Source organism: Antedon mediterranea, chromosome 10 (assembly GCF_964355755.1).
Source record: "Antedon mediterranea chromosome 10, ecAntMedi1.1, whole genome shotgun sequence".
Taxonomy (NCBI): domain Eukaryota; kingdom Metazoa; phylum Echinodermata; class Crinoidea; order Comatulida; family Antedonidae; genus Antedon; species Antedon mediterranea.
Genome location: NC_092679.1, coordinates 13,886,663 through 13,901,202, shown reverse-complemented (window position 1 = coordinate 13,901,202; position 14,540 = coordinate 13,886,663). Strand labels below are relative to the sequence as shown.

Sequence of the window (14,540 nt, the reverse complement as noted above, 5' to 3'; positions counted from 1 at the left end):
GATATATTTAAAACTTGACTACCACAAGGAAATAAAAAATGATATACATAATAAGTATGTTATGACAAAAACAGGTACTGTATAATGAAAAGAAGTAAAGTGAAAGTACACTAATGTCACGATCCGAATCCGGAACTTTTTTTGTTGATACCAACTCAGTTGGAAATGCTTATACAATTTGTATAAATTAAGAAACAATCATGATTTTATTTCAATATCAAACCAGATTTTATATCACAGTGACGTTTCTAAAATAAACGCAATATTTAATAGGTTAGGTTGTCACATTTATTGTTGAAAATGGACTCTACATCCTTGATATGCTGCCTGTTGTTTTTATGGGTGGATTTATCAATTGGTGTTGAAGTTGCATGTAGTAATGATACTAATGTGAATGCGGTTTGTGAATGTACAGAAATAACCGTGGACTGTGCAAACCGTGGACTCAATGAATGGCCGGTTGGAATTCCAGTAAACACACAAATTCTGTAAGTTTTTTTTGTAATTTCAATGACCAGTAGACACAATCATTCTGTAAGTTTCACATTGTAATGTTAAAGCTACGGTTATATGTTATTATCCCTACATATCCTCTTCGGGCCCGGCGACCCGTAAGGCTGCTTTGCAGTTTCCGAACTGCTGTTTGGAGGGAGGTTAGACCAACGTAGTCAAATGTTATATGTTATAGGCTATTCTTGAACAATAAGAGCTTTTGTTTGAAATCGAATGAAACCCCGATAGCCGAGTTTTTGAGTAACCTGCCAGGACTTCAATAAATAATAAATACTGTGCGCTATCTGTGTCCCGTTAGGATCCTGGGATACTTATGCCCATGTTGCAAGCCGTCTAAAACGTCTGCATTCTTAGGCCAAAACGGCTCACTATCGCGGAATAATGTATTGATTATACCAAGTAGAATGGTATTTATTTAAATAAACGACCGGAACACCTCCCCAATAAAACATCAATTGATAATTACCACGCCGCAACACCCCCACCCCCCAACTACCATCTAATAAACGCCCATCCACATTTATACACATTATATTGTATTATATTTATAACACAATTATACTATTTTTAGTAGATTTCATCGGACTGTTATCTACAATTTACCAACCACTTTTCATATCTACTAGAGGATTTTATTTGTAAATGTACCATATTATTAAAACTAAAAAAATTTACGGATCCCTCAAATAAGTACCTCCCTCAAATTAACTCCGCCTCCCCACATCCACACTATAAGGGCCCTACCAAACAATTAACACTATACGTAAAACGCTATTAATCATCTACGACACTGTGAAACAGTGAGTAGGTTTAGTTTTACGAATATCAAGCATTTCAATAATGGTAACCGACCGAAAACGTTCAGGCAAGAATGTTCTTCTGAAACCTCTTTACCGAGTCATTATCATCCCGAGAACCATCGTCTACAGTCCTAGAGAGGGAGCGAGCGAAGCGAGTTCACTCTCTAGTATTAATAATGTGTGCATGCAGAACAAAGCAGTATTTTGGAATTTAGCAATACGAACGATCAATATAGATTAACTAGCTAGATGATGTGTTTAAGGAATAAAAACTAGCATTTTACGTGCAAATTCCTTACGTTGTTTAGTATGTTTACAATGTGTTGTTCACCATAGCACAATTTTTTCTTATAGTTACATGAACAATAATAACCTGAAGGAAATCGACGAAGATGCTTTGTCAAAGCTACATAAACTTGGCACCATGTAAGTAATCTTTTACATAAATGCAAGCAAGCTACAGTACAGATGATAATATTAATTTGGGTTAAAATGAAATATCATTCGATAAATTGTTGAAAGTAGGCTTAAGAATGATAAGGCAAAACTTTGAACATGTATTGTTCTCCAAACATGAACAAAATGCAGATGAATGTCATCACATTTTGAATAGGCCAATTTGTACTTATGATAAAGTTATTCACTTATACATTAACTAATTTTTTTATCCGGATTTTGGTTATGGATAGGTTATAAAATTTATTTCAAATATAATACCAAAATCTCATATTTCACAACAATTAGAAAAGACATCCTTTTGGCTCACTATGTCGGTCGGTTGGTCGGTAAACACTAACTTGAGCACGCAACTTCAGCCATGTATATGGTCTTGTTCTATGGCTATAGACTAGCCTTATACTAACAACTCATGCTATGTATGATCTATACGGAGTAAGCCGGTCTTCACACAACATATGCAACTTAAAGAAGTGTATAAAATGTATATTAACATTTAGTATTAATATAGGCCTAGGCTAATTTGAGATTTTACATTCCCGAAGGATTATATGTTCGCGAATCACCATCTTATATTTCACCGATATAAAAGGCGACATAATTGTATTGGTGAAAATAACTTTGTCAGGTGTCAAGACGTAACTAAATTAAAGTATTGCTATAAATATGTTGCATTGCATTGATTCTTCATTACATTTTGTTTATTTATATCTTAATTGTTGACAGAAATGTTAATAACAATTTACTTAGTAAATTACCAAGCTTGCCGAAGACAATTGGTAATATGTAAGTCTGTTATGTTTATTAAATTCTTACTGTTACTAATTAGTTTAATCATATTATCACTGTCATATTATATCAAATTAGTTGACGTTATGTCCGTTTTACAATATTAATTCAAAATACAATAGTTACACCACAGCCCTGCAAAACCTTCTTTTCTATTTCTTTTGAAATAATACTCGTATTTTGTTGCAACACTTCGGGTTAAATATTCCCTATTACTATTAGGCCTACTCTCTGTTTTAGGATGTGAACGTTTATTCTAATCCATCCAGATTCCAAATTATTAAGTGTGATTTGCAAGCAGGTAATAGAGTTCTGCGGTGTGACGTCACAACGATAGATGGCTCTGCGTGGTTGCAAGCGCAACCAAAAATGCGTTCACCGCTACTATGTTGATAAACTATAGATATCTGTATTTCTATCAAATTATGTATCTTGCTTGACTTTTTTAGACTTAAACTGTAGTTGAAGAATAAATAGATTATTATTATTATTATTATTACAAATAATTAGTGATCTTTTGAAATTTTAGTTGTTTTTATTGAAAATGATTAAGTTTTAAAGCTCAGGTACAGGAATGAATTTTAAATATAATATATAATATAAATCAAATATTTGTAACAGAAATCAAGACGAAAAAAACATGAATTTCTCTAAATATGGCCAAATACAAAATTTTGCAAAATTCTTCCATAAAAACCAGGAAGACCTTTTTTCAGTAGTTAGGTAGTTAACCTAATGTAATAACATGTCTTGTGACTCCCTAGAAGGTGAAAAAAGATGGTGGATATACGGTGGATAATTTTTGCTATAGCATGAAAATAAAAATTTGAAGTTGAATAAAAATTCAAGAAATGTAATATTCAAGTTATATTACCTATACTTAGTCATCTGAAAAAATTTTTTACCACACTGTTTATTTTTCGTAGCTTTTTAAAATGCCTCTCTATTTACAAAATTTGTGTACAAAAGAATAGAGATTTTACTGTGTAATTTCAACTATCCCCCACTGATAAGAAAGTGCTTATTTTCAACAAGCTCGTGTAACACAAATAAAATCCCAAAAATTATGAAACATAGGGGAAACTATAGATCGATAATTATTCGAATGTATTTTTTGTTTTAGTAATTAATTTTATTAATGGTATTAATTTGGTAACATATATATATTGTGTCTATAATAACAAAATAATATATGCTAGGGCCTACATGCAAGTCAGGATACATCAAAGCATGAACCAATACAAATTCACCCCTCTTTTTATACAGTATATGCTCTCCGTGTGTTTTTAATACTAACTTTCAGAGACTCGTTCATTATTTCATTTGTAATAATTTGCCTTTATTATTTTAATATTGTTCATACCCTATTCAATATATTAACAAATACATCCACGACGCTTTATTATTTTATTTAGTCATCAAAAAGCATGCATTATGAATTGAAAATATTACATAATTGTTATTTATAGGACGTAGTTATGGGATGTTTCGTTCCAAAATCAATCAATCGAACTTTATAATGTACTAGCGCACGCGCGCGCAATATTCTTTGCCGCAAGTACTTCTGTACGCTGTGCACATCGATATTTCACCGTAAAATGTGCAATTACATTTTTTTTTAATATAAGAAAATGTTTAAAGTATTTTCTTGCTCCTATACTTTACATGAATTAACGGAGACAAGTTTGACACAAATTGATCTGCATTCAATGTCGTAACTCTATATATATATGGCTCTGTACATACCGTCCACGCAGCGCCATCTACCGTCGTGACGTCAGCAACGCTGAACTCTATAGCAATGATACGCATACATTAAAAGATACACACTATGTAATGTATTGAGTTATATCAGGGAAGAGTTAAATTAATTTAACTCTTTCCTGGTTATATTTAGTTATAAATAATAATTTTAATTTATCTAAACATTTCAGACATGCAGACACAAATTTGCTGACAGACATATCAACAGTTTTTAATGATCTTCCATTTCTTCGTATTTTGTAAGTTGACAATATAATTTGAAAATGTTACTTCTTTTACCTGTGTAGAACTAACTTTTAGTAGTGAGCTTTTGCTTCGAGACGGTAAATTAACGAAAGTAGGTGGCATACATTCCGTTCATTATTTAGCCGATCTAAAGATCGGTCTTACAATTCAACCAGACGAAGCAGCACAGTTGATGTCTTTCTGAAACTGTTAAACCATAAGCAAAGCAAATGTATACATGATAGGCACAAGTTGTTTATTTTCATAACAAAAACATCATATGTGTATATATAGTATGTGTAGGATGTAAATTCATTTTGATACTTCTAGATTTATTTTTTTTTAAACTCGGTTTTTGATTATGTGTTGAATACCTAGCCTGACTAACGCAGAACCTGCTCAACCGAGCTTGCATGCATACGGATCAGGGGCCTAAGCCTAGAGGTGGCTAACCGTTGTTGCTTTTGTTTCGAAGGCATTTAGCACCAGACTCTATAAATTAAATTACCGTCTCTTTTCGTTTACCGTCCCGATGGAAAAGTCTCACTATTAACAATATTACAACTGGACGGCACTGCGGTTTAGAACAATAACAACAATAAAACGTATTTCTGAAGATTTCACAGTCAATGAATAAAGCATAGAAAATGATAAAACGAAGTTACTATTATACAATCGCATTTAATAAAGTATCCTAAGTAGTGGCATAATTTTTGTTTTCATAATAGAAGCCTGAAGAACAACAAAATAACTATACTGAGAAATACCACATTTCAAGGATCCACCGTGATAACTAACTTGTAAGTTCAATTGTTACCTTCAAAACTTTTTCTGCTGATGCCGATGCTTCTGTTGCCGATGCTGCAACTTCTGTTTCTTCTGTTGTTTTTTGCTGCCATTGCTGCTGCTGCATGTAAGAGATACAAATGCATCAGCAGTGTATACATCTTAGTGCATCCAAATTGGTCATTGCGTATTGTTCTGTTTATTTGTTCCTAAATGAAACCACCAATTACATTGTTATAATATAATTATATATACAGTTATTACAAAACAGTAATTATTTGCTTATATTACATAGCCTATGTAAATACGCGAACGTGATTGGTTGAAACTGCATCACATGACTACCGCTGCGAGGATCGTAAATCGTATATATCCTCGAGAACGATGATATTGACTGTGTAATTTTCGCGTAATAATCGTGTCCCCTGTCATTAATCATGTAAATTCTCGAGTACGATGATATTGACTGTGTAATTTTCGTGTGCAACACTCGAGTTTGCCGATAAATAAACAAAAGTCATCTACTCGATCTTGAACTCGGGTGGAATTGGCACTCCATCGCAAGACAACGTTTCATCCGCTGGGCCACGGAATTTGCTTGAAGAAATTAATCTTCTAAACTATTTAAGCTATGCATACATAGCGCCCTCATTTGTTATAAGTCCACCCTAAATGTGATGAAACACCGTTTATGATTGGTCAAAACTCACGGTAGTAACCTAGTAACTAGTACGCGCTGAACATCCGGTGATTCGGCTCCTCGAAGATCGAGAAGGAAGACGACGAATTGTTTATTCGGCCTACCTGATTATAATATTATTATTAATAGGCTTATTGATGAAAATTCTTCTGTTAATTTAAACGACCTAGGCCTAAGTGAATATTTTATTGCCAAGGAATCATTAATTAGTAATTATCTGTATATTATTCTTCGCAAGGTAAGGTGTCTAGGCAGGCTTGTTTTAAATACAATACAAATACTATAAGAAAGGAGGCCTAGCCTAGCTAGCCTAGCTTCACCCAACCCAGCAGACTTGTTCTTGGCTATATAATATAACAGATATTGCCTTTTATATCGGTTAAATATAAGATTTGACATCCCCTCGGGAATGATATTAAGTTCTCGGGGAATATATATTTCCCTCAGCTGGCGCTTCGGGAAATATATATTCCCTCGAACATAATATCATTCCCTCGGGGATGTCAAATCTTATATTTAACCTCTAAACAGTCAATATCTGTATATTAGAGGATAACGCTTTATTTTTCATTCGGTTGAAATCACCCTTGATGACGAAACATGTGTTTATTTGATGATTATACGGTTTTGGTAATGCACGTATCCGAGCAACTTTTATACCATTATAGTCAAAGAATGGAAAGGTTCATGCAATTCCTGCATGATACACTTAAACCTGAAAAGACATTGTTGTTTCACCGACTGAATATAGTAAAATGTCTTTATAGTTTTAGCCATGTTTCAGAAACATATTCAACAAAAGCAGTTAATAGTCGATCATTTTAGTGACAAAACTTAACGATGACAAAATCATTTATATTATTGCTTGTTTTATAATTTATTAGCATTACACTAGCAAATTTATGGGAGAATTTAAATCCGACATTTGATTACTAAGTATTATTAATTTCTAAATACAAATTTAAGTTATATAATAATTAAGCGCAGTTTCTATAACCGTAATCGGCAACAGCTTAAATAATTTCTTGTTATTGGGGTATCAAGATCATTTAGAATTTTGATGTGTTTCCGTTTTTAGTCGCGTGGAAGCGACTCTATAGTTCACTATGTTGGTCGGTCGGTCTGTCTGTCGGTCTGTCTGTCGGTCTGTCTGTCGGTCTGTCTGTCGGTCTGTCTGTCTGTCTGTCGGTCCAGTATCACTATGCGTTTTATCGCTTTCTGACCTTATCTTGATATCAGTTTAATCTAGCTAGGTCAATTTTTCACAGTATATTCCTTATGGCCAGGAATCAATGTGGTTATGTTTTCACGGTGCGCAATAAAAAATTACGCGGTCACGTCTACGCACGATTTAACGAAATCACGTTTGTAATCATATCTTCACAACCATGAATCACAATTAAATAAAATTTGGTACTCATAAATTTCAGGGCATAAATCATCATATGGCAATACAATTACGTGCGTAGCGCATGTAACGCATGCGTACGCGCGCTTAACATTTTCAAAATTTATTTTCGATGAAATAAGAGTACATTTCAGGCAATTTTAAGCGTTTACAAAATTGCCATGAGTGCGCATATTTTTGCGCGCGCACTGCGCGTTAAATGTTATTGCGCACTCTTTTTGCCCGATTTCTGTTTTCTTGACTTACTTTTCAACTCGAAATTACGTTATACGAGCACGTCGAAAGTGACAGGCTACGCACGTGTAAATTAAAAAAAAAAAAATGTTTTTAAACATTTCAACATTTTTAAACATCTTCAGTAATTTCGGTCAGTATAGTTCACTATGTCGGTCGGTCGGTCTCTCTGTCTGTCTGTCTGTCTGTCGGTCTGTCGGTCTGTCTGTCGGTCCGGTATCACTATGCATTGTAGCACGCGACTTAATGGCTGTTGGCCTTGTTTCTCTTCATAGACATGTTTTACTTTATTTGATCTTTCTTTATATTTTGATGATAACGATGATGATGAAAAAGAATATTTGATTTGATATAGATGATCATCAGCTGTTATTTTATAGCGTCTCTAAAGCCCCTTTCTCACAGATGTGCCTGCAATATACCGGTACAGTGCTGGCGTCGTGCCGGTATCGTTACCGGCATATACCCATTCTCATCGGACTATCGTGCCGGAAATATAACCGGTATATACCGGCTTTCTGTGAGAAAGGAATCGGGCATATTCGGCCAATAAAAAGTCTCTGACAAAATAATTATTGAGGGCGTCCTTTATTGTTATTATTTTTGTCTAGCGATGATATGGCGGCGAATGTTAAGTTACAGATTATTATCTTCCTTTATAGCATATTTATGCAATACATGCTATGTACAGTATATTGTGCGTATATTATTCCGGTATAGCAATTAATTTGCCGTCATCGGCAATCTGTAAAACACCTTAGAAGGCTGTAGGCCTACAATTTACAAGGCGACGAAAGGTCAGGCACCAACAAACAAAGAGCTAATGGCCTAGCCTAGCGGCCTATATAGATTATGCTACAAATTTCTTCTGGTCCCCTTATTTTAAGCAGCTCTCTTATCTCATTATCCCTCCAGTTCGACATTATTATTGTTAATTGAATTGAATAGGCGCCAAAGTGATACACTTCACTGCGCAAGGTGTCAAAGCCTCGACGGGGAACCCCGGAATATAACGGTGATACGTTCTCACAGAATGCCCGTCTGGCATTGCGGGGAATATCCCTAGAATATTACTAGGTCTAAAGCAGGTCATGTCGATGCCGGCATGGTGCCGGCATGATGCCAAGACGACCCGTTCTCACAGAAAACCATACCGGCATGGTAATGGTATATTCCCGCAATATTCCTGGCACACAACTCTGTGAGAAAGGGGCTTAAGTGATTTTTCTTTACAACACGAATGAATAAAATAAATAATGTACTGCATGTTTAGTTACTGAAAATACACGTTGATGATCGTTCTAGTCACTTTGTTGTACTGTTTCTGCTGCTGCTCCTGCTGCCGCCGCTGCTGCTGCTATGGTACCACCTGTCACTACCACGACTACCACACTCTTATTTAACAACTTTTATAATTTGAGATATTTATTCTAAAAACTAATGATGATTTTTTTTTTCAGATACCTGTCATCTAATGATATAAATATCATTGAACCTTTTACATTTGCAAACAACAGCAAATTATCAGCTTTGTAAGTTTTTAATTTTTGTTACAACATTACACTTAAGTAGATAAAGTGTTATAACGTTCGTAAAAGCTAGCTACTTATTCGGCGTAGAGGGCGTAGCAAACAAGTATGCGGAAATAGGATAGCAAATACTAGAGTAGGCCTAAGTCAAAGGTCACGACAGTGCCAGTCTCCCAAGTAAAATGTGAAACAGAGTTTTTAAATAAGACTATGGTATGGGACAAAATATGGAATAATAAAGTCAAAGATATGAAACATAATATGGTAAAAGTTGCGCAATCTAATTTTAAACTTTTATAATTTTGAAATAAAGAAGTAGGTCAACTGTTATAAGGTAGAGTAGGTCAAGGTTCATCGATCCATACCAACATATTTTGAAACATTAGGTAGGTCGTGTGTGCTTTGTCTTTGTAAAGCTAGTTACTTATTCACCATAGAGGACGTAAATGCTTAAATTGAACTTTGACCAGAAGAAATAGAAGAGGTCAAGACAATTAGACAGTTATTAAGTATTAAAATATCTAAAAAATATGGTGACTGCCTTTTAATTGAATTTAATAAGGAACTACGAACTAGTACATCTTTTTTTTTTTCAGGCGAATTGATAACACGAAACTTCAAATGCTTGGTGAAAATGCGTTTGCATTTACAAATGGTGGATCTGTTGAAATGTAGGCCTAAAAGGAAGTGTGCCGTTGTTAAACAATATCCTTAAGATTATTATGATAAATTATATTCTGTGAACCCACAAGTGTAAACAAGTCGCAGAATAGTATTACAGACTAACAAACTTAATTAACTTGTGATAATATAGTTAAACGTCATTTGTATTCTCTTTACTACCAATGAAGTTCGCTCGCGTACCATCTAGTACAGTATATCGGCGTTGTTCGGCGGAACCAAACTATACACACAATACTTTATTATTAAAGATGTATTGTCCCTTTGAATAATAAAAAAAAGTAAAATTTTTGAATACAGTATTTCGAAAAAAAGTGCGTCATTTTGAAGTATCATAATAGTTATTAACTTTCACCAAAAATGAGTTGAAAAAAAAAATAATTTAACCAAAATACGGACGTTTTTTGGTTCAAAAAATAACTTTGACTTCCAGTCAAAGTTTTCGATCAAAACATATCTCATAATGCAACGCGCTTGTTTGGCTACTCTGTATGCATAATCATAAAACTTCCTCGCGATCTGTGTGAAAACTTCTTCTCAACCGCGATGAGTTGTAAACAATCCTAATTAGCATCATGCATAATGTATACTCGTGGTTTGAAATCTTTGTTTACTTTCGCTCGTAAAGATTTTCCAGGCGAAATGTAACCAAATTAATTTACCTTTTAATTACGTAAACTTGTTGTTTTTGCCTCGAATTTTTTACTTAAAGTGAATAACTTTAATATTACTTTGATATGGCCAATTTAAATTTAGAATAAATATTAATGATGTGATTTGTGTTTTATTCTTTTTAGCTATGTTTCACCATCTGTCGTAGAACTATCTACTGGAACTTACAAACTCTCAACAGGAAGTAGCATGTGAGTAATAAATATAACTGTTTTCTGTTTATACAATCTCACTAGAGGGCGATCGAAAGTCTAGCTCTTATTCCGTAACAAAGATACATAGCCTTGTACTACTTACCTTTTTCTATTTATTGGCTATTTGTATTTATCGGTCACGTTGCTAGGTTGATGCACTTATTTATTTTAAATTATTATCATGGAAACGATTAGCATACGCAATGTCTACCCAAGACGAATAGCGTAACGGATAAATGGATGGAAGAGGACTTTTATCAATTCACTGTCATTAATCAATTGAACAATGTATATTCCACATAGTAAAATTACATTTTAAAAATATAAAACTTTGTTTGCCAGTTACCATTACAGTGTTATTGCGGTTGCGGTGCCGAATTCCAGCGAATTCTAATGGTAAACGGAGATAGCTCGCAACGAAGCATCGTTGCATTGTTGTGTGTGGATATATTTCAGTATCGACAAATATTTGTGCCAAAAGAACAAAATAAATTCGTTTTAATCATCAGTAACTAATGTTCATTCATGTAGTATTTTTTCATTATGTGAAAAAAACTTTACCGAAAGTATTTACCACCAGCTTACTATTGAGTAAAATTCTAGAATTTACACGTGATTTACTAAATCTGTAAATGTATGTGACATATATATATATATATTTTTAAGGCACAGATCTATATTATATAAATTACGGTATGATTTTTACTGGCCACAAAATATAAAAAATGGTAAAATATATTATATATATATATTCTTTATTTGGTCCAATATAAAAATACATTAGAAATTCCTCTTATATACACTGCAGAGATAATAACAATATACGTACATGCAGAAAACAGTCAATATAGAAAATCACTAATAAAATATCAAAAAGTCTACGATCCAGGTGTTCTCTCCATGAGTTAGCGCTGGACAAGTTTGTTATAGGTGACAATAGACTGTGGGACAAATGATTTATTGTAGCGTTTAGTACGGCTCGAGGCAGACGGATACGAATATTTGATGGAAGAAAAATGTATTCCTTATGGAGCGGGTGGTCTGTTTGGGAGAGTATACGTTTTACCAAGGAGAGAACACCTGCATCGTAGTTGAAACTAAGAACAGATACATCAACTCCAATAACCCGCCCAGCCCTTCTGGTAATTTTATTTAATAGTTCCTTATCTTTTTCATATAAACAAGCCTCCCAGATAATTCTACAAAAAGATATATGGTTGACTGGTAGAACAGTATAAGAATTTGTTTACTAACATTACATTTCCTAAGTTTTCTTAACAGATATAGCCGTTGTTGTCCCTTTTTATGGAGTTTTTTAATGTTATTAAACCAGTCCAGCTTTTTGTCTATTATAGTTCTTAGATATTTATACGCTGGGACAACTTTAATTAACTCATTTCCTATATTTAGGGGCTCATGAACCGACCAATTTTTTGTCCTAAAATCAACTATCAATTCACATGTTTTGTTTAAATTAATTTTAATATGGGCTTTTATATACTACATTACTAAATTATAAGCAAATGTTTAATTTATTTTTATATCATAATTAATATAATTGAAAACAATTCATTAAAAATGCTATAAAACAACCTCCGGATAGATGTTAAATTATTATAATGTCAATATCTTTTTAATTTAACTCGATGATATCTATAATTTTTGTAATATGGTGCTCATTGGTATTATCCAGTTTTTTGTGGTGATTGAAGGTTGCATCTCTAAAGTAACTTCGGGTCATATTTAAACATGCTATAAAACAACCCCCGGATAGATGTTAAATTATTATAACTAGATGGCACGCTCGCTTCGCTCGCGTACCATCTAGGTCGTGCCCACAGATGGTTCTCGAATACACAGTATTTCCAGCGAGAAAAAAATGGAGATTTCAAATGTACGTACCGCAGGACTATAATACATTGTCGTTTACAGAAACGAATAAATATACACAATGATTTATGTAGTCAACCAAAATTAGCACCCTGGGAATTACTTCCGAGAGAGAAACAAAATGAGTCAAATTTTTTTATTTGGACTCATTTAAACAAACCCAATTTGTGTTTTGTATGTAACATTAAGGGTTGAGGGATGGGGGAAGAAGATAGGTACAAAGAGGAAACATTTTAAAATATATTCTTATCCACTCAGTAACGAAATATTGTTTTTAATGTTTTATAGGCCTATAAATAATATACCACTAAATACAGTAAAACATTTACGATTTAATACGGTACTTTGTTAAAACTCTCACTGTCATAGTCGATTGAAATAGTAAAGTACATGTAACGATACACCACTACGACGTTTATATATTTTTAAATTATTAATTAATACAAACGTTGAGAAGCAACTGTCAGTAATAACGTTTATTTATTTGTATATTATATGTTTATAATCTAACAGTAGAGCCTACCCACACTCACAGTAATAAAGTTTATTTGTATATATTTTTATATTACATCTAACAGTACCAACACTCACAGTAAGAAATTTGCGATTCAAATTGCGATCAAAAGTGGTTAATACCTTAACAGTATTGTACAGCATTGCAATACTATTTATGTTTATTCTCCAAGGGGGCCCATAAATCTAAATCTATACCTCTATGGTTAAACCAAATAATTTGGAATGTTTATTTGTATATTATATGTTTATAATCTAACAGTAGGGCCTACCCACACTCACATTAATAAAGTTTATTTGTATATATTTTTATATTACATCTAACAGTACCAACACTCACAGTAAGAAATTTGCGATTCAAATTGTGATCAAAAGTGGTTAATACCTTAACAGTATTGTACAGCATTGCAATACTATTTATGTTTATTCTCCAAGGGGGCCCATAAATCTAAATCTATACCTGTATGGTTAAACCAAATAATTTGGAATGTTCCATTCATCACAAATCAATACATTTGTAAAAACGTATATTAAATGTATCAAAATAGTATTTTTTAAAGAAAATCGGCCTGTCTTCAACATTATGATGCTGTACTCGAACTGTTCAACCGGTTTTCAGCTATTAAAAACAATTATCGTAGGAGGAGATAGGAAAATGCGAAGCCTCCTCGCATTTTTGTGGCGGGTGTTTTTTAAGATGGACATCCATTAGACAGTGTATACCATGATCGGAAAACACCCCTATTTGGGGCAAATCGTTGAACCTAAATTCGTTTTAATCGTCAATAACTAATTATCTAACTTAATTTAATTAGTAAACAGGGTTACATCAGGTGGTTAAAATCAGTACCGAAAGTACGAACCAACTTTATATACCATCGAGTAAAAATTCTAGAAGTAAGGCGCGATTTACCGAATTTTGCCCTTACGTAAATTTATATATAGATGTCAAAATCTTTTTAATTTAACTCGATGATATCTATAATTTTTGTAATATGGTGCTCATTGGTATTATCCAGTTTTTTTTGTGGTGATTGAAGGTTGCATCTATAAAGTAACTTCGGGTCATATTTAAGACTAATCTGTTATTTTCTCAATACCATACCATAGATATCTTGCTAATAACAAACTACGAAGTATCCCATCAAAAGCATTTCAAGGCGGCGACATATGGCTGCTGTAAGTATTATGTACAAAAGAAGCGAACATTCCCATAGATGGGCATACCACCAACGGCCTATTTTTTTTACCAAATAACCTTAAATTCTTCTTATAGCTAACTTCCAGTTTTTATGAAGATTGTGCATTTTGTGAAAAAAGCACCAAATTATGCACAAACCTTCTTTAGGGTATATCTAACAATCTTAGAAGGGGTGCCCAAAAATC

General features: G+C 33.4%; 1 protein-coding gene across 1 annotated transcript in view; it reads left to right on the top strand.

The window, feature by feature from the left end:
• The first annotated feature begins 236 nt into the window (after window positions 1-236).
• LOC140059822 (uncharacterized) overlaps window positions 237-14,540 on the top strand; it is a 40,766-nt gene continuing 26,462 nt past the window's right edge. The window contains exons 1-9 of the mRNA XM_072105755.1: window positions 237-488; window positions 1,668-1,739; window positions 2,496-2,555; window positions 4,493-4,561; window positions 5,276-5,347; window positions 9,136-9,207; window positions 9,801-9,875; window positions 10,683-10,748; window positions 14,265-14,333. Coding sequence (XP_071961856.1) covers window positions 301-488; window positions 1,668-1,739; window positions 2,496-2,555; window positions 4,493-4,561; window positions 5,276-5,347; window positions 9,136-9,207; window positions 9,801-9,875; window positions 10,683-10,748; window positions 14,265-14,333 — 743 coding nt within the window. The 5' untranslated portion in view covers window positions 237-300. The remainder of the gene's footprint in view (window positions 489-1,667; window positions 1,740-2,495; window positions 2,556-4,492; window positions 4,562-5,275; window positions 5,348-9,135; window positions 9,208-9,800; window positions 9,876-10,682; window positions 10,749-14,264; window positions 14,334-14,540) is intronic.